Below are 21,562 nucleotides of genomic sequence, written 5' to 3'. Positions count from 1 at the left end.
CCTCTACTAAAATAAATATGGTTGATGTGACATACTTATGCCCTGTAATTTCTAAGAAGCCAGGATACATTTCTCGACAACAGGCAATTACTTTTCCATATGTGTTTAAGGTGACATGACCTTCTTTAACTTAAAGCACAGGAAGACTGCTTTATGTAACAGTGAATCACCTTTCCCCTCACCCCTCCTTGCAACTTGACTTGTCCCCCAGATTTGCCTTTCTAATTCATTCCTTGCTTGTCTGTCAAGGAAAATGGTTTGTTACATTAATATAGTTCTTATGTTTTTCAGTTATGAATAGCTTTTCAAGGCTTTAATGTAGCTTTTGAAAATTCCATTATTACTGATCTAAGTATTATCACCATAGGAGTTGAAGTCATGAGACAATTTTATGGGGGTAATTTCTTGGCAAAGTTAGATTTTGTGCTGAGATCCTGCTGGGTGCTACACACGTTGATGAATGACCCACTGTTTAATAGGACATTTTAGTGTTCGTGTATGTGAGGAATGGATGGGCTAATTAGAGCCTGAGAGAAAATTCTGCTTTGTCTTATGGGGTTTTTGCATATGGAATACCCCTCGTTCTGTCATTTTCTGTGGCCATTTTTAAGGGCATTTGCCAAATAACGGAAAATGTGAATGTAAAGATGTTAGGTGCCCTATGACAGAGCTTCCAAGAGGCCTGAAGTGAGTTATTAAGAATAACAGGGCAGATGGGGAACATCTCAATGGCTTGCCATGGTTTGGCAAAATCCCAAATCAGGAGTCTGAAGTTGTGCCCTGAAAACCAAGTCTTCCCAAAGATGTTTTTATATGGTCTGCATAGGGTGATAACGTATTTTAAAATTTGGGTGTTTATTGTAGGTGGGTCATATATTGTCTGCTAAACCACTGTCACCACCACTCGATATTGCTGCACACCTTACTATTTCAAATATTTTTTATCTGCCTAGCATTTAAAGTTATTTGAGATTTAGTAAAACCCAGTGGTAGATAAAGACTATGCAGTATACAGATGTGGCTTAGTGCCTTCAAGGACGTATGTTTTAGCTCGGATTTTAAGACCAACTATGGGAGCAATTGCTATCATACAGTGTGTAAATAAGAGCTGAATTTACCGTATATACTTTGTCATCCTCACTAATCCTGTCTATATCTCTAATTTTCTATCATCCTGGGATGGGGCCCACTGGAGAAGAGTAGAGGCCCAAGAGATACGACATCGTTGTCTACTTTCTGGATGTGGAAGCAAGTTAGGGTGAAAGCTGTTGCTTAGGGAGACCCTGTCAGTTTTTCCTTATTATCTGAGGGTAACCTGGACACTGAGGAAGAGGAAGGGGATGAAGAGAAAGAGAATAGTATGACACGAAGCCTGAGAAAGACACTGAGCCTGAAGGAGTCAGGGAAGATTCAGGAGTTGTCGGGGCTTTGGATGGACAGGAAGGAAAGGACAGGAGGGAGGGCTTGAGGACCGCTGTGAACCAAAATACACAGCTAACATTTTCATGGACCTGTGAGACCACAGGTGTCTGTGAGTTGGGAGGTAGTATAGCAAATGGGATTTGCTGGGTTGGTTGAGGCCAGACAGGTCAGCAAGTCTAAAATTTATGGGAGGGCTGGTGGTTGCCAGGCAGATATTATTTCATGTGTCCACAATGACTCTCTGATGGCTTTTATCATCATTTTATAGATAAGAAAACAAAGGTTAAGGCAGTTCAAATGTTGTTCAGGTTCTTAATGCAGAGCTAGGATTTAAACTCAGATCATATGAATCCAGGTCCAGTGTTCTTTCCATGGATTAAGTAGAGAACTTTTTGCTTGAGAGAACCACTGAAGCCTTTTGAGCAGAGGGTGATGTGGCGAACGTGGAAGAGAGACGGAAGAATGGTAAAGCCAGGAAAACATATGATCTCTATAGCTGATTACTATTCTTGCTTTCTAGATTCATCCCGAAGGTCCTGTGGTCATTAGCTCCAACCAAATGCTAATGTGTTTATTTTATCCACATAATACTCATCCTTTATACTCATATTATTATAAAGCATTAAACCTTCTTGTACTCTACATAATGAACTAATGGGTTTCGATTTTATGGATCAAATTTATCTACCATATAGATGAAAGTATGTTTCTGCAGGTGTTGTTTAGTGAGTTTGTTTTTGCAGACTTGACTGGTGTAGTTGCTACTGCTCATTTTCTCTAGATAAAAAGGTGAAACATGATAATATATTTGAAAGAGTTTCCTTTTTGCAAATTTAGGTTTGGATGGAGCCAGCCAACTGACTTATTCTGAGAATCTGTCTTATGGCGAAGATGACCCCATCTCTGCCCACTCACAGTCCCCTCGTGAGGTGGGGGACACCAGGCACCATGGCACATCTCCCCAGGAGACCCGCGTGGTCCGCAGCCTCAGCCGGCAGTCCACACAGGGCAGCTTGGAGATGGAGACAGCTTTTAATAACCGGAGATTTGAAGATTCCTATGCCACTGACAGCTCCTCCGTGTGGAGTCCAGAGGCAAGTTGTTTGTTTTCCATTTTTTTCTTGCTCGAGTATTGTGTGCTCTCTGGTTGGTCGTTCTCCTTCCCCTCCCCTCTCCCTTCCCCATTTTCCTTCCCCCCCGCTTCTTTCTCCCCTCCTCCATCCCTCAAGAAAAACTTTCTCCAAAAGAAGGAAGCATTGCTTTGAAGAACAAACATCTTAAGAGCCTTTAATGGAAATATATTTTTTGTTCAGATGACCAAGGCCCAGCCCTTATGTGTGCCAATAAAAGGATTATATATAAGTGGAATCTATCAAAATGGAAGAATGAAAAGAAGCATGGTGGCAGAGTGAACCCAGCAGCCATCAGGCTTCTTTTTTATATATATATAACGGGTTTTTAGTTCTTTAGGGAGACTGGATTATTTCCTTCGTGGTTTCAATTAAATGGAGTTTATTTTTATTTACACCAAATCTTGAGTTATGATTCTTTGCATGTGAGAATCATTCGAAAATGAAACTAAAATACAATGCCCCTGCAAATGAGATTATACAAGATATCATGAGGAAGATCTTACAGTATGAGCGTATTTGTTAGCTCCGAACTGAATTGAAGATCTAGGCGATGGCATTAGTCTATCATGATCCTCTGGCCACTGACTTTGCTTTTTGGATAAATCTCTGATAAAAGACGCGTCGTCTAAATTTCTTTTTCAATTGAAACTTCCTCTCGAATATGCCTAAACACCCAGAAGTATGACTGGAGGTGACGATGATAGAAACTACCATTTTTGAGCAATTACTATGTGTCAGGCACCGTGATAAGAATTTACAAACATTGTTTTACCTTACAGGCACTTATGGTTATTCTTTATTAGCTAGACCCCTCTGATTATGATTCTGTGACATTAAGAGATATTAAATAGTGGTGTCTAGTACCTACTTTGAAATTAATTTTGATGAAATAAGTCACGTAACTCTATGAAACTTTTAATTTGTGCGAACAGAGGAAGGAGAAGGGTGGATGGATTTTGTTAGTATCAGTCTGACTGAGAAAAGAAACAGGACGCATCTCTTATTAGGACCTGGACTGTCATAAACACCAAATGCTCAAATGCTTCTCCAAATCAAGGAGAAGAAAAATAATCACAGATAGTTATGTTTCAAAGCCTGACTGCTAAGGCACTGGGGCATGTAGAGAGCGCCTAAGGAGATGGCACAGGTGCATGTGTGCCTGGGTGTTGTGTTACTGCTGAGGACCGGAAGTGGCCACACAGATAGGTGGCTTGTGGCTGGTTAAAAGCAAACCTTCATACAGAGACCCTCAAAGCTATCAACCTTATACGTTTTGTAAAAAAAATTGTGCTTCCCTACCAGTTTACTGCCAAGAGTCATATCACATCCCACACACTAACATTTAATGTTTAAAAATACTATTCTTTTTGGCTCTCTCGCCACAACAACAAAACGGAACTGTTTACCTGCCTATTGACAGTCTCTCCCCTTGATAACTGTACCATTAGCCTTGGAATCGCTTTCTCCAGGTAACCTCCCATTTACCTGCCTCATGGAGCTTTAGTAGAAGATTTGGTGTTGAGGGCACTAAATGTTCTCAGACTCCAAAAATACCCAGACATCTCTGTGTGCTCCATTCAACCTCCTATCTATTTTGAGACAAAAACTGTAATTTGGTGCTCCTACAGTAGAACCTCAGATGCAGCTCGGGGGCAGTTCCCGTAAATGCCTGCGTTGCAGGCTTAGCTCGCCTTTTAAGAATTGATTTATTTGCCTCTTAGCTGTATTAAGAAGCCTGTCTTCCCCTGCGTATCTGGCATCGGGAACACACTGTGGGTCTGTTTACTTTGGGCCACACAGATGACATTAACACTATCTTGCTAAAACAGAAAGCCTTTCGGTTTGATAGAAAATCTTTATATCTTCATGGGTTTTGACAATGTGACACAAGTATTCCCATCGTAAAGAAAAACCCAGGATACGAGAGCTAAAGGAATCATTTATTTTGCCTCAGAAGGGAACTGGTCATGCAGTGTGACTACCTGTTAGGCTGATGGGTTTGCAAGCCCTGCTCTTCTCTGCCGGAAACGGCTGTCGACTTTTTCCTGCAGACCTAAGGCTTGGCAGGGAAGACGATGGGAGGGTGGCTGGTGATTTTGAGTGCACAGAGAGGCAGCTGTCCCACTTTTCATCTCCGCTTTCCACTGATTAACTGATTGGCCTTGAGAAGTTAATTAAAATCTGCCAAATGGGGATAAAAATGAAGAGATTTTTGCCTCGCAGGAAGGTCAGATGGATTAGTGGTATTAACAGTACCCACAAGAGGAGCGCCTTTAGTTGCCTGGTGATAGGTAGAGTGTGTTGAAATAATTAATTGCTATAAAAATATCAGCCTTCACAAATCTTGGTCTCAGATCAGCCCAGGAAGGGGCCACAAAGCCCAGTTTTCACGGACCACAGCTTGGACTGTCCCCATCCAGAGCCTGGCCATTGCCTGGAGTGGCGTCAGATTCAAGTTTCATAGGACAGTTATTTAAGACCCTTTCCCCAGGACTTCACCACAAATCTGCAGATGGAGTGAGCACTTATCTGAACAGAGAGCCTGATAGATAAGTGGGAAGATGCTTATTAACTAGGATATTTTAACCTTGGCATTGAAGTTGATGACAAAACTAGGAACTGTTGGTTAATATCAAGAGCAGGGGCCTAAAAGGATATGAAATTCAAAGTAGTGTGTGTTTCCAGCTCCCAACTTCCAATAAGTTGGAAGTTTCCAACTTCCAATAAGATGTGTCCATCTTATCCCCTCTTCATCTCACACACTTACTATACTTATAAATAGCTAGGGTGAAAGGTTTGTGGGGGAAGAAGGTAAACATCATGGTTCCCTGTAAAGCTTGGGACTTTGAGCATTAATACTGGTGAATCCTGGGTAATTCTGGCTGGGCATATGATACTGGGGGCAAGGAGTTAAGTTATTTAGCCATTCTAAGCCTTAGTTTCCTCTCCCATAAAATGAAGATATTGAAATACCTACCTCATTAGGTTAATATGAATGTCTAAAAAGATGTTTCTGGGGCTTCCCTGGTGGCGCAGTGGTTGAGAGTCCGCCTGCCGATGCAGGGGACACGGGTTCACGCCCTGGTCCGGGAAGATCCCACATGCCGCGGAGGAGCTGGGCCCGTAAGCCATGGCCGCTGAGCCTGCGCGTCTGGAGCCTGTGCTCCGCAACGGGAGAGGCCACAACAGTGAGAGGCCCGTGTACCACAAAAAAAAAAAAAAAAAAAAAAGATGTTTCTTAGCTGGATTTCCCAAAAGCAGAGCCTACTTTGTTAGGACATGCAATTCCCGGCAACAAGAGTGAAGGACGAGAAGAGTGAGGCAGGGAAGGTAGAGCCGGTATGAGAATGTCTAATGGAGTTGGCTACCACTAATTGTGACTCATGGCTTGCTCTTGTGAAACCATACCCTAAGAAGCTGTATAAACTAGTCTCAGGACATCTGTCCAAGGGGAGAAAAATTTACTGCATGGGGCATTAACACCACCACCCCACCCCCCAACTCTGGACTTTATATACATGAGTGCCAAGCAGGATTCTGTAAATTTCCAAGCCTTTACATCAAAGGAGAGGCCTGTGGTGGGAGCTGAGAGTTACCTTGCAGGGGAGGGAGGCAAGACTTTGTTGCATTGTGCCAGGGAGAAGCCACTTAGAGCCCAGACAGCCTGTAGGGGAAAATGGAACAGGAGGGGAGGCCAAGAAGTTCTGAAGTGCATAAGAGTGGGCTTTTACAGTCCATAAAGGGTTTAGTGTGGTACCTGGCATAAGGGAGGGCTTAGTGGATGTTAGCTGTAACTACTTATGGTCCAGCAAGCAATATGGAGATGACCAAAGGTAGGCTAAAATAGATGGGAGTTTGAACGGAAGACTGTGACTTGGTTTTTGAGTTAGCCTAACTCCTTGGAGACTTGCTTCTAATATTATATCTACACTAGTCAGTTGTATTCAGAAGTCTCTATAGCAACCACTTTTATCACTTGAAACTAAGTACCTCTGAATAGAAACACTCACACATGAATGCATGCTCAGAGGAAAGGATGTAAAAAGCTTCCCTTATTTTGCAAGAAGCCTAAATTTTCGTGGTAGATTAATGTGAATCTTAAAAGAGAGGCAATTATTAGATGTCTACTATGTGTCAAGTTCTTTAATTTTCACAGCAACCTTATAAAATAGGTATCATCCCCCTTTTGCTGTTGAGGAAAACAGAAAGTGAGAAGGATTAAATAATTTGCCCAATGTCCTAAAGGTTGTAAGTGATGGACCTGGGATTCCTAAGCACGTCTCATTCCAGAGAACCATGCACTTTTTCACCTAGATCTATGGGAAAGTTTCATTGATGAACATGCATTTTTGAAGTGTATCATTATATTTTTAAAAACAAAGAGTTCTTTGAATTAGCAAAGTTGGTGTTCGGTTACATAAAGAAGAACTGCTTCTGATTTACAATAAGAATCAAACCAAAGTTTAGTTATGAGTAAGAGGCATGCCTTCAGAGGAAAAAAATCAAATTATGTTGACATTAGTAATAGTTTGTTAGAGGGTGGTTCATTATAGTAAAGTAAATGTAGTTCAGCTCAGTTTTCTCAGGGAGGTCATCGGATCTGACTGGCTGAGGTGAACTGCTGTCTAAAAGTGTATTTCATAATGAGGGGCCGTGTTTGAAAATAAGTAGTATCAGTCCAGCGATGGGAATAGATACCTATGGAGGCTGGTCTGAGCCGGGTATTTCCCCACATCTATTAAAACCTCACAACAACACTCTATCAAGCAGGTACCCTGATGCTCATTTTTCAGCTGGAGTACAGAGCAACTGGACTGTTTGGCCATGGCCAAAAAGCTAGTCAATGGTAGAGTTATGATTTCAACCCAGGTGTTCTGTCTCCAGGGTTTAAACACTTGCTATTCCAAGAGTGATTTGAGTCCAGCTGAGACATCCTTGTGGCCTGAGAAATGCAGAATCTCAGGCCTGACCCCAGTCCTACTGAATCAGAATTCCCAGATGATTCAAGTCCACTCGGATGTTTGAGAAGCTCTGTCCTGAACATTTTCTGCCATGTAGATTGAAAATCTACTGAAGGATCACCTGTCTGTGACCCCCATTAGGATCCTTATCTGCAGGAGGTCCTGGCTCAGAGAGCACAGGCCCAGGCTGAACCGTTTCTCCTGGGCACTTGAGGAAGTTACCTTTTGGCAGGTGCATAATTGACTAGTTTTAGACTTAGTATCTCAGTTGGTTTCAATGATAGTGGTCAATTGTGTTTTTTTGAGAGGCAGTGTAGAGGAAAACACTTTGCAAAATATAAAAGCTTTGTTCATTCATTCCAAAAGCATTCATGAAGGCTTACCATGTGCCCAGTGCTGTACCCTCAAAGGATTCACAGTCCAGTGGAGAGAGAGACCAGGAAACAGACCTTTCTAATGTTTAGGGATATATGGTAACAGTCCAAAAGAATGAGGTTCTGAAGAGGCACAGAGGGGCACCATCTTTCCACGATGTATTAGGCATTGTTCCATTCCTAATCTTTCCCTCTGTCTGCAACAGGAACAGGATGCAACCAATTTTCAAGTGCCATCTGGGGTCCCGGAGCCCATCTCAAAATGTGGTGGCCTGGATGTCATCTTCGAATATAGAGCTGCCAGCCAGAAGCTCACAGTGACCATCGTAAGAGCACAGGGCCTCCCAGATAAGGACCGAAGTGGCATCAACTCCTGGCAAGTGCATGTCGTGCTGCTGCCCAGTAAGAAACAGAGGGGCAGGACGAACATACAGAGAGGGCCCAACCCCGTCTTCAAGGAGAAAGTCACCTTCGCCAAGCTGGAGCCCAGAGATGTGGCTGCTTGTGCTGTCCGCTTCCGCCTGTACGCCACCCGCAAGATGACCTGGGAGAGAATGATGGGCGAGAGGCTCTTCTATCTCAGCCACCTGCACCAAGAAGGGGAAATGAAAGTGACTCTGGTTCTGGAGCCAAGAAGTAATATCATTGTGAGTATGTTAAATGGTGCCGCTAATGACGCGCTACGTTTGAGGATCTGGAATCGTCAGCCCTTGATTTAGTACATTCAGCCCGTGAATTCAAACACCTTAATTTAATTTTCCATTTGGCTCTCCTCATCCTTCTGAGACATGATCTGCATTTCACGGTACAATGGGTTTTCTTTTTTTGTGTGTGCCCATAGTCGCTGTAACCTGATGGATGTGTTCTCTGTCCATTTTAGGAAATGACAGCAGCATTGTGAAGGAGGGCACGGGGAAACTGGGAGAGGTTTTTTGGCCTTCTCGTTAGTTGATAAGTGGTCCTACCACCCATCCCCCTGCCCTGACCCCAGCATGCATCATGATGCATCTCAGAGATGATGGGACTTTCAAGGTGAGGTCCTTAACAGGTATGCCTACGTAGGCTGCATAGGAAGCCCTGAACTCCAGCCACTTCTAAGACCTTCCATTTATATGACTGGGCTTCTCCCACATGCCCCGTCCTCTGTGTCCCTCAGATTGCAAAATAATACAGCACAGCTTTTATGTCTACAAGATGGGTAACCCTCTCTTCCCATGGGTTATATGTCATCCAGTGTGAGGATCTCCTTTTAAAAATCACATAAAAGATCGGGTAACTATCTTGGGCTCTTGGACAAATAAGTCATCCATTCCAAAATGTTTGCTGAGTACCAATTATATGTCAGGTGCCGTATAGGCAGAGGGGATGCAGGAAAGAACAAAACAGGTGATGCCCTCATGGAGCATACAGTGTGGTGGAGGAGGGTGACAAAAGACAAACTGGGGTAGGTAAAGAGAGAGAGGCAGAGGCTGCTGCTGCTTTAGAAGGTCAGAGAAAGTATCTTTCAGGTGGTGATACGAGAGAACTCAAGGAATCGAGGGAGCCAGACTGGGTGCCATGTGGAGGACGGGGATTCCAGACAGAGGGGCTGGCATATGCAGACATCAGGAGGTGGGAAAGAGCTTGACTTGTCTGAGGAAGGGGAAAGGAGCCAGAAAGGCCAGAGTGCGCTGATGGGAGATCCAGCCACTTACATTTTTAATAGATGTCTCAAAATTCATATCTCCAGACTCGAAATCCTGATTTTTGCCTCACTAAATCTATTTTACCTGCAGTCTTTCCATCTTGGTTAAAGGCGATCTCGTGCATTTAATTGCTCAGGTCAAAAATCTTAAAAGTCACTTGTGACTTCTCTCCTTTGCACCTGAAATCCTACTGGTTCTATCTTGAAAATCTAAGCAGAGCTTGACTCTCGGCTGGATTACTGAAATGGCCTCCTAGTCGTCTCCCTGCTTCCGCCGTTGCCCTCTATAGACTATTCCCAACACTGGGGCCAGAAAGAGCCTTTTAAAACATAAGCCAGATCATGTCTCATCTCTGTTCAAATCCCTCTTTTTTCTTAAGATCTGAGTAGAGTGTTTCTGAAATCCTGGGAGACAGAAGCCACAGGAGGTCAGAGGAATCCTGCACCATAAAGCATAAGGATAGGTATTATTACACCCCTGTTTCTCTGTGCCGGCCCTGGGCCCTGTGCTGGAGGCACAGAGTTGAGTGGGGGAAATGAGCCAGTGTGAAAGAACCTTGAAGGTAAAAATTCCCCCATTCACCAGTTATTTGTTGAGCATGATTATAAGCTACACACTGGGCCATGCCCTGTGGACTGGGGGATTTATAAGGTTGAGAATTTGATGCGAGAGGCAAGCTGTGCAGTGACAGGTGCCACAGTGGACACTTCTGCACAAGCCCAGGGGAGGGGGTGGCCCTCACCCCAAACTAGGCAAATATTTCATTGTTGGGTTATCATCATCCAGACAGCAGGGGCTATAAGGCATCTATCAAAACCACCTAGCCCTGTAGTTTACAAATTGTGTTCCATGAAAGCCTCCATGGGCTCTACAGGGATGTCCATGGCTTGGTAAACAGGGTAGTTTCCTAAGATATGAAGAATATTTAATTTCTTTCAATGCATGTATTTATTGGGGTTCCTGATAAGAAGTTTTAGGAAATGATTGCAGATGTTGAGAAGAAAGGTTGGAGCAGTTGTGGGACCGGGAGGCTGGCTTGCCTGCCCCTCAGGCTCCACTCCCACTCATGCTCCTTGAGTGAGAGTCAACGTCCTGATCTACTTTGCTTTCCTCCTCCCAGTGTGTCTGGTGCATAGAGGTGGGTGCTTTAGAGAAGGACATGCATGAATACATGACACAAAGTGTGGAGTCCCCTGGTACCTGCAAGGTCTCTAAGATGCACTGTCCATGTGCCAGCTTCCTCACTAAACAGTTGTAAAAGTGTTCACGTTCAATATAATTCATCTCCTTAGGAAGAAAAAATGTAGCATCTGCCATATTCTTGACAACCTGAAAAAGCAGAACCAGGGGCCAAATGTCCTATGGGGTGGTAGATGGCCAGTGGTCATTTCTTTTCTGGTGAAGACAAAATGCCTCCTGTATTGCTACATTCCTGAAGAGGCTGCAGAGAACAGAAGCAGAGCCCATGCCTGGAGTGGACAGGTTCCGTAGAACTCATGCCTGGAGTGGACGGGTTCCATATGGGTCTAATATAGACTCATTGAAATTTGGGTCTATATTAAGTGTCCTGTTAGCTCTCCATGTATCTTCCAGGGTTTGATTTACACTAGTAATAACATCTTCGTCCGTTTTGTCTTTAGAGAGGAAAGAGTGAATGGAGACAGTTCTTGAAACAAATATGTCTGCTAATAATGCAGGGGATCCCATCCAAAACTGCGTTCCCCAGGCCCTATTATCATTCACACCGAGTGCGCCATTAGTAATCTTTGGCAGCAGTGGAGACTGGGCCACAATTTCACCAAACATAATATCGGCTTTCTGTAAGGGAGAGGAGCGCAGTGGGGCCAATGGATCCTTTGTTGTTCTTCTCCTCCAGAGTGGAGAGTCTCCGCTCAGCCCATCTGCAGTTTCTCACAGTGACAGTGCTTCATCCACGCAGTCGCTGTCACATGGAGGGGCGCCAGAGCTGCTGGTGGGGCTATCATACAATGCCACAACGGGGCGATTATCCGTGGAGATGATCAAAGGCAGCCATTTCCGAAACCTCGCGGTTAACAGAGTGCCTGGTAAGTTCATGCCTGTACCCCCAGCTCTGGTCTTCCCAGAGGCAGGAAGAAGGCTGTGTCTGCCTTCATCTCAATTCTCTAACTTTTACAATAAAAATGATCTTGGTATGACTTAGACACGTTTTTACCAAGTGATACCTCTGGATTTTTCAAATGCCTTTCTGTTTAATTAGATTGAAGCCTCCTTCGATGTCTGGATGCATCTTGATACAAAATAGGCTGGCTTTTACGTGTAGATCGTTAAAGGGGAAAAAGAATGATGTCTTTTCAGCAACATAACATATATGAACAATTCAAATCTGCTAATAGGTCCCAGGTCCTCAAATACGTTTAAAGAGACAGAGCTCAGTCTTTGGAGCCAGGCAGTTTTGGGATCTAATTCCAGCTCTACTCATTCACCTGCTAGCTTTGCTCTGATCCTATACAATTTACCTCTCTTTTCTGAATCTCAGCAGACTCATCTGGAACAAAGGAATATTAATAGTACCTTTCTCATGGGTGGTTTTGGGGTTTAAATAAAATGATTTATGTAGAACATTCAGTGCCTGACACATAGTGAGCGTTCAAGAAATGTGAGTGGTTATGTGGTTGATGGTGGAGGAGGTGGAACAGGAAGATATGGGGCAATCCAGGCCTGACTCACCAGGGCAGCTTCTGAGATCACACCTGGAAAGAGCAGCTCAAGACATACTCGCACAGCTGCCGTCCAGGGCTCAGGAAACCAGAATAAAGATGCTGTGGCTGCTGCTGCCAAATTGCCTCTCAATACCCAAGAAGCTGGAGATTGAATCTTGGAATAATGCTGCTAAAAAAAATCAGCTCATCTTTAATGATCTTGCTTATCAGCAAAAACAGCTTAAGAAAGGGTGGGAAGATGGTTTCTGCCTCACTTCTGCCTTCTGGCTCTCATGCAACCATATCTAATTTGAGGAATCTAATTTATATCTAGAATTCTAGCTGCAAGAGAGTCTGGAAAATGCTGTTGAAATTCCAGCCTTTTGAGTCCGAGAAGGTAAAATAGAAGTGGGTAGAGTGGAGCATAAGTGAGGGTGTCCACCCCAGGCAGCCAAAACTTGCTGAAATAAGGACGAAGTCAGCCTTGATAGGCTGCAAGAGGCAATGGACTCCGGCCTCACATGTCAGCATCCCATGAAGAGCCAGCTGAGCTGGTAGAAAAAGGTCAGCTCCTACAACCAAATCTGGGCTCTCACTCCTTTTAGTCTTTAACTGTGCTGCTGCCCACAATGTCTCTGTTCAATAGTATCTTGTTAGTCAGTCTGTGTTAAAGGCATTAGAGCAAGTTAGTAAGGAAAGCCCAGCACTCTGGAGAACAGAAGAGACCAGAGGCATAGGCCATATTCTGTATCGACTCTCAGAACCAGGTAAGAGCTATTTAAAATCCATAATAGGTGTTGATTATTAATTGCATGGCTAGACTCTTTTTTCCAGATACAGCTTTTTTTTTCTTTTTTTTTTTTTAAAAAAAAAAAAAAGCTCTGGATTTACTGCTTTCCCTGCAGAGCCTTTTCTGATCTCTTTCCCTGTCTTCCTGAGATTTGGTGAGATCTGAAAATTTTTCAGGGAAGAACATGGTGCAGCTGCAGAGAATGATGCGGAGGTGGATCACACAATCATGGCCTATTCCAGTCCGTGCTGGGAAGCTTTAATTTGCATGCTGGGTCATCCCAGGCAATACAGGGGAGAAGGACAGCATGGTGGCTAAGAAAGCATCAACTGGAGTGTGCCAATCTAAGGTCTTTGTCACTTACTAGGTGTGAGTTACTAAACTTTTTCGACTCTCAGTTTTCTCATCTGTAAAATGGGATCATAATAATATATACTTTCTAGGTAGGGATACTACATATAAAGCTGTGATATTGAGAATGGTGCTCGTGAAACTTCATGCATTTCTATATAAAAGAAAATATGCCATAGAGGAAACTCTTATAACAAATATTTAAAACTGAGTAGGAAAAAAGACAAGTCCTCATTTTGAAACTGATTTCATTCCAGAAGTTTAAGTCAGTTTGGCATTTACATGATTTTTCATAGAATAGTGCTACAGTTTAACTGACAAATGTAACTGACATGCTGTATCTTTGTGACCAAAGTAATAGAAGACAGTGTTGCTGTGATGCTATTAATTAAAGCAGAAACCCAATAGTGAAGACAAAAGTTTTTTGTTTACATAGAATGCTGGTACTTGAGGAAAAGCCAGTTTAATTAGGAGGGGTTGAGAAAGTAGAAGGTTCTTTTGTGGAGATTCTGAAAGGGACCTCTTGGTACTTTCAAGGGCTTGAGATGTTGACGACATTGGTCCTTCATTATGTCTCACTTCCTTACACCACTAACAGGACTTTGGCAGTCATCAGGCAAGCTTAGGATACAATTTTAGTTCCCATATGGAACAGAATAAGAGAGAGAGAGGATGAGGGAACAATAGTTTTATGACGTAACTGAGCATCGTTGGAAGAAAGAGGGTGTGAAGGGGAGAGGATGCAAGCTGGAAGATGAATAGGCCTGGAGTGGGGAGTGGAGGAGGGAGGCGGTGAAGTGCACTCATCTCCCTGGTAAAGGTGGAAGGAGGGCAGGCTTAGCCTCAGAGCCCTGTGTCAGAGTGCACCCCAAGGGAGCTGCCTGCCAGGGGAAAGTCACCGGTAGAAACGTGTGTGAGGGTCACAAATCCTGTGCTTGAGACCCTCATCTCAGAGGCGGTGACCTCTGCAGAAAGGGGACATCAATCCTGCCTTGCAGGCTGGCTATGATAATGTGAAGAATGGTTCTTAGGGAAGCCCAAAGGAAAAGAGGTTGAACCTGTGGAGTGAGGACTTCTCCTCTCTAGAATATTGAAGGTGCTAAATCTTGATGGAAAGAGACAAAGGCTGGGATTTAGAAGAGAGAATCTTTTGCATCAAAATATATCATGAACCAAAAGATAACTGTGAACTTGCCAACTTGATCCAGCTAGATGACTATTCTGGTATTTTAAACTTTTCTTTCTAAGCAAGATAGAGGAGAGGTGGACAAATAATAGATGGAGTTCCTCTTCTCTTTTAGGGTCTTAGAAGAAATAAACCAATGAGATGTAAGCTCCCCTCCCAAGATTTTTGAGGCAAATCCTTAGGGGAGAAGGCTCGGTGAAAGGCAGGTTTTGCTCCAATGTGCAGGAGCTGGTGGGAACATTCCTAGAGATGAGTCTCTACCACACCTTGCCCCGCCCCCACCCCGCCCCCCACCCCAGAATGGTTAAAACTTAAAAGACAGATTCCCTCAAGTATTGGTGAGGCTGTGGAGAATACATTCTTAGTGATTGTGTAAAATGGAATAACAGCTTTGTGAAGAGGCTTGGTAGTTTCTTATATAGGTAAACATGCACTGAAAATCCAGCAGTTCCATTCTTAGGCATTTACCCATAAGTTTAAAAAAAAAAAAACAGGAACAAGAATGTTTGTAGCAGCTTTACTCATAGTATGGAAAAATTGCAAAGAGCCCTTATGTCCTCATGAATGAATAAACAAATTAAGATATATTTCCATAGTGGAATACTATTCAGCAATATAAAAGGAACGAAATTAACTGAGGCATTCAACAACATGGAGGAATCTCAAAATCACACTGAGTACCTACTGTATGATTCCATTTATATGAGGTTCTAAAACAGGCAAAACTTATTTACATATAGTGAAGAAAAGCAGAAGAGGAGTGGTTGCTTCAGGATTGGTATTGGCATCAAGATGGACTGGGCATGAACATGAGGGAATATTCTGGGGTGATGGACATATTCTACATTTTGATAGGGGTATGGGTTAAATGGATGTTTGCATTTGTTAAAACTTACTGAATTGTACTAGGCTTTGTGCATTTCACTGCATGTAAATTTTACCTTATAATAGAAAAGAGCCATAAATTATTGAACTCTAGTTAATGAAACACATGCTGAAACGTTTAGGGGTAAAGAACAATGATGGCTACAGCTGTGATGGATTGATGGATAGATAGATGCATAGATATGTGAAAAGGCAAATGCTGTTAGCTCAGGCTACCATAACAGAAATACCATAGGTTGGGTGGCTTAGACAACAGAAATTTACTTCTCACAGTTCTGGAGGCTGGGAAGTTCAAGGTCAAGGTATCAGGTGATTTGGTTCCTGATGAGAACCCTCTTCCTGGTTTGTAGACAAACATCTTCTTGCTGTATCTTCACATGGCGGAGACAGAAAACATCTCTCTCATGTCTGTTCTTATAAGGGCACTAATCCCATTCATGAGGGTGGAGCCCTCGTGACCTAATTATCTCTCAAAGATCCCACATTCAAATAGCATCACATCGGGGATTAGGGCTTCAACATATGAATTTTGGGAGGATACATACGTTCAGTCCATAGCATAAATGGAGAAAAATATAACAACTGAAGAATCTAGGTGACGGGTATATGGGTATCCACTGTATAATTATTTTGAATTTTCAGCATATTTGAAAATTTGTTATAAAATAATGTGCATGAAAATCTGGTCTGGTCTGGAATAGTTCAGCTGGAACAGGTAGATAAAAATAAAACAAGAGTCTAGCCATTGATAGGGGCTACTGTGGTGGGCATTACATTTTTTTTTTTACTTATGATGACATCTCAAGTTCCGACCTTATTCCTTTGACTCAGTTTTGGATGGAATAGACAGGGTACCAAGCAAATGAACCTGCAGGCATCTTCTGTAGCATCCTCTATAAACCACATCCATCCCAAGACAAAGTATGTGGTTGGGCATTTCTTTATTTCTAACTTTAACCTTTTCTCTATTCATCAGACAGATAGATAGAAAGGTAGGCAGGTTTTTATACCTCCCTCCCTCCCTGCCTTTCTTCCTTCCTTCCTTCCTTTCATTCTGGTGAAAATGCCCGTATTATAAAAATTTAAATATGTATATATATGTATATTTCAAATCCTAGGTGGGCTAGGGAAGATAAAATAGGGTATTTGAAAATTACTGAAACTATTCCATAGAACCTATTCAGAAACAATATATAAGCAAGTTAACAAAATGAACTAATCTTAGCTCAGGTCAGGTAACAGTGTGCCAAGAACCATTCCAGGCACTTTCAAGGTAAAATCTCACTTAGTACATGTGGTCAGTGCTATCATTTTTGCTGTTAAGATGGTACAGGCTAGTCTACAAATCCGATGGCAAGAGAGAGTTTCCACATCTGTACATGGCAGATGGTCCAGGTGAAAAAACCTCTTATTGTGCCTTCTAGACATCTGAAATCCTGATAGACTTTCTTTTTTTCATTTATTTCTGATCTTTATGATTTATTTTTTATTTTTTTTATTATTTTTAATTTTCTTAGTTTTTAACATCTTTATTAGAGTATAATTGCTTTACAATGGTGTGTCAGTTTCTGCTTTATAACAAAGTGAATCAGTTATACATATACATATGTCCCCATATCTCTTCCCTCTTGCATCTCCCTCCCTCCCACCCTCCCTATCCCACCCCTCTAGGTGCTCACAAAGCACTGAGCTGATCTCCCTGTGCTATGTGGCTGCTTCCCACTAGCTATTTGTTTTACATTTGGTAGTATATATATGTCTATGCCACTCTCTCACTTTGTCCCTGCTTACCCTTCCCCCTCCCCGTATCCTCAAATCCATTCTCTAGTAGGTCTGCATCTTTATTCCCGTCTTGCCCCTAGCTTCTTATGACCATTTTCTTTTTCTTTTTTTTCCTTTTTTAGATTCCATATATATGTGTTAGCATACGGTATTTGTTTTTCTCTTTCTGACTTACTTCACTCTGTATGACAGTCTCTAGGTCCATCCAACTCACTACAAATAACTCAGTTTAGTTCCTTTTTATGTCTGAGTAATATTCCATTGCTGATACACATTTACAGAAGCTTTTGAAAAAGTTACCATTGAGAATTAGAAATATTTGGTTATCTTCTGAATTTGGCTTCATGGGAAAGCAATTCACTAACAATTTAGCAGCTCTGTTCTGTTCTTTTCCTGGGCTTGCCACCCAGTTACTGCATGACCTCGACATTCGATTTAACCTCTCTGAATTTAATTTCTTTCCCTATTAAATAAGGTTAACTAGATAATATTACTGATACAAGTCTACGTTTTTTAAAAAAGTATTAGCTGTTCTGTTGGCAGGTTTTCTTTCTCCGTCCTTCTACAATGCATTACTGCACTGTGTATATATACACCCATATAATGGTCCTTGTCAAAAACTATCATTAAGATGTCCCCTCCAGTTAAAAACAACAAGTTCCCCAGCCTCTCAGCATGTGCATGATTAGCCACATGTGATAATTACATCCCAAATGATAATACTTACAGCAGCAGCACATTAACCTTGTTAGGTACTCACAATAGCAGAGACTAGAGGAAGGAAAAACAAAAAAGCAAATCAAGCTGGCTCGTGTTTAGTGTGAAGAACAAGTGGGATGCAGGGGGGTACACTCTACAGATGGAAGGCAGGGGAAAAATGGACTACATGGAAATGAACAGATATAGGACATACCACCTTCTTTTAAAGCTAAGTATAGCGAGTACTTACTAATAGCCATTATGTGCTTAGAATTAGGGCCAATTCATATGAAGATTTGTACGTGGCAATAACTTATTGATTGCATATGGGATATTCCTATACTTACATCATCTCATTTAATTCTCACAACAATATCAAAGTTAGAAAATCTGAAAAGCAACAGGGGAGAAAATACAGTTACCATGGTATGTGAGTTATATCTCAATAAAGCTGCTTTTTTTTTTAAAAAAAAAAAACAGCTTTCTGCAGAAGAATGACAGTCAGACTAAGGACAGGCTTATTAACAGCAACGATAGAAAGCTGAGGACAAGGGAGGGAATATCATCAAAGAGAAAAAAGTACTCTCAACTTACTATTCTTTTCGAGTGAAGGAAGAATAAAGATCTTTTTCACAAACTTTGAAAGGTTTATCAGTGGAAGAGCTACTAACTGATGTTATTTCAGGGAGAAAGAAATCGAACTTAGAAGGAAGTAGTGAAGTGCAAGAAAGGAAAATGAACAACAAGAACAAAAAGATCAACATGTAGGTAAAGGTAAGCATGTATAAACTGCATAAAGCAGAAACAGCAATAGTAGGAAACATGCCTAATGTTGGGACTACAACAACAACGTGGAAATGAAATTACGGGCAGGAATAACATGAAGGATACGAAGGGGAGATAGGAATCAAAGAATTCTAAGGTACTTATGTTGCTTAAAAAGAGGGTAGACGTATTGATTCATTTTAGACATTAAGTCAAGTGTACATGTTAAAATTTCCAACTTTCAAACCAGTAGGGAGGCTAAATTAGAATAAAGAAAATTCAGTTAATCCAATAGAAAGCAGAAAGAGATATTTAAAAGCCTAGAAAATGCAGAATAGATAGCACAAACCAAAACAATAAAAATAAATCAAAATATATCAGTGATCATAATAAATGTAAAGGGACTAAGACTGCTATGTAAAAGGTAGTTATAACATTAGATTAATATTTCTCTTCCTCCCAATCTCTCCCTGTCCCCCTCCTCACATCCTCTCACATATACTGCAGTTTATATTGCGCCCACATAGCCTCACAATGTATAAGAAAAAGAAATACTAATTACCAACAAATTGGGTTTAGTTCAGGAATGCAAGAATGACTTAATATTGGGAAAATCTACTGCAGTTCACATACCAATTGATTTATGAGAAAACCTGATCATGTCAATAGTTGCAAAAGAAGCTCTTGGTAAAATGCACTATCCATTATTGATAAAAATAACTCAAAGCAGAGGAATAATAGAAGGTGTATTCGTATAGACTAGGCTATGATGCAACGACAAATTCTGCAGAGTTCGTGGCTTAACAGCAAAGGTTTATTTCTCCCTTGCATCACAGTCCAAAGTAAAGCAGATGCCTTTCCTCTAAGCTGTGACTAAGGCATACAGGTTCTTTCCATTTAATGAGGTGATAATATTATATTCAAAATGTGACCTGCTTTGTTGTCATGGAAGGGGAAGAGACGGGGGAGTGGTTGCCTATAGCTATGATTGAAGATGATATTTACCACTTCTCATATTCTGTTATTCAGACCTCAGTCACATGGCTCAGTCAACTAAAATCTGGTGTGAAGCCTACATCCTTAATTTGATACTTAACCTGAGTCACTATCACATTATTCCCCTAAGAAGGTTTACTGGGCCTTTGTTGTTTGAAGCCTTTTAAAATCCGTCTCTTACTGTTTGGAGGTCTGGAAGCAAGGAACTTTTCCAACCACAGAAAGGTCTGAATTTCAGGATTCTCTTTTTCCTTGCACATTGGTCAGTTCTTTCCCAAGCTTACTTTTCACCCTCACCACCCAAATAAAGCTAGTAGTACAAATACACACTTCTAACGTTCTGTTTTTCAGTCTGTTTCCTTAGTTCTATAAACATTAGGCATATGCTCTTCCTTCCAAGTTATAGCAGATGGTGGTTTTACTATCATATAATATGGATTATGGATCTCCATTGTTCTAGCCTCTGATATTAGTTTCTTCATCACCTGGCACCCAACTTCTAGGCCAGTAGTCATTCTTGTGTTTTTATTTTGGTAGCATTCCAGTTCAGATTACCAGTTACTATATCAGTCAGATTTTGTCAGGAAAATACAAAATAGGTATTTTGAGTCAGAAGTTGTTTCTTACAGGTTTTAAGCATGGGAAGGCTTGTGATAAATGTCAAGAAAGCTCTCCAGGAAATCCAGAAGTATAGGTATCACAGGAAAGATGCCAGTACGGTCTGAGCTGTGTACATATGAAAGGGATGATTCTCATAAGGATGTTTGAACACCATGGGGGAAAACCCTAATTTGCCATCTGCTTGCTAATGCCTGTACACATGCCTGCAACTGGGACTAGAGGGCTGTGGCAACGCTTTCCTTCTACTTTGCAGTCTCATACAAGTTGCTTTCATTAGTGGACTCTAACTGGGATCTTACTGCAAGAGATTCAGGGGAATGTAATTTTATGTTTCATAAGGGAAAGAGCTTAGAAAGGTAGAAATGGTATTAAATATCAACAACTAGTTTGTGTTACGGAAGGGAACTTGCTTAACCTTGATAGTGGGTGTTTTAAGAAAATAGACACTAGCCATCATTCTTAATCCTGAAATCCCCTTAAAGTCAAGAATGAAGTAAGGGTTCCCACTGGCATCATTCTCACTCAGCATTAGACTGGAAACTCAAGGCAATTCAGTAGAATAAGAAAAAGAAATAAAAATTACAGCTTGAGAGGAGGAAACAAAACTGCCATTATTTGTAGAAAATATGATTGTCTACATTAAAAATACAAAAAACCTACAATTTTAAACTAATAACATTTTTTAAAATACAAACTTGTTTTCTAATACGTCAAGGACAGTTAGAAAGTGGAGTTTTAACACATGGATATTTACAAAAGTAACAGTACCTATGGTACCAAAGGATAACATTAATAAAAGATGACTAAGAAAATTATTTTTAAAATCACAACACTGTTTGAAAGACACAAAAGAAAACTAAATAGATAAACCATGTTCATTGTTTAGAATAATCTATATTGTGAAAATAACAGCTTTCCCCAAATTAATCTATATACCCAGTATGATCCCAATCAAAATCCCCACAGATTTATTTTGGTGTATTTTTTTTTCTTTTTAAAAAAAGAGTTTGACAAACTGATTCTCAAATTCATATGCAAGAGCCAATTAAATGAAGCAAGAGCTTAAAATAACTAAAATAGCTTTTAAAAAGATGATAGAAGGATTCTACTGAGCAGATCAAAATATATTCTAAAATGATAAATATTATCAAGTTAGGGGAAGGACACTAAAGCTGGACACGATATCTGATCAACATTATATTACAAATCAGCTGGGAGATAATGGGCTATT

At 41.3% G+C, this 21,562-nt stretch overlaps 1 protein-coding gene across 1 annotated transcript in view; it reads left to right on the top strand.

Moving 5' to 3' along the window:
• SYT16 (synaptotagmin 16) overlaps window positions 1–21,562 on the top strand; it is a 146,250-nt gene that overhangs the window by 111,490 nt on the left and 13,198 nt on the right. Inside the window, exons 4-6 of the mRNA XM_073799891.1 lie at window positions 2,260–2,516; window positions 8,097–8,537; window positions 11,452–11,641. Of these exons, the coding sequence (XP_073655992.1) occupies window positions 2,260–2,516; window positions 8,097–8,537; window positions 11,452–11,641 (888 nt within the window). The remainder of the gene's footprint in view (window positions 1–2,259; window positions 2,517–8,096; window positions 8,538–11,451; window positions 11,642–21,562) is intronic.

Source organism: Tursiops truncatus, chromosome 2 (assembly GCF_011762595.2).
Source record: "Tursiops truncatus isolate mTurTru1 chromosome 2, mTurTru1.mat.Y, whole genome shotgun sequence".
Lineage (NCBI taxonomy): Eukaryota > Metazoa > Chordata > Mammalia > Artiodactyla > Delphinidae > Tursiops > Tursiops truncatus.
The sequence above is the reverse complement of the archived record's forward strand: the minus strand, read 5'-3'. Positions and strand labels throughout refer to the sequence as shown.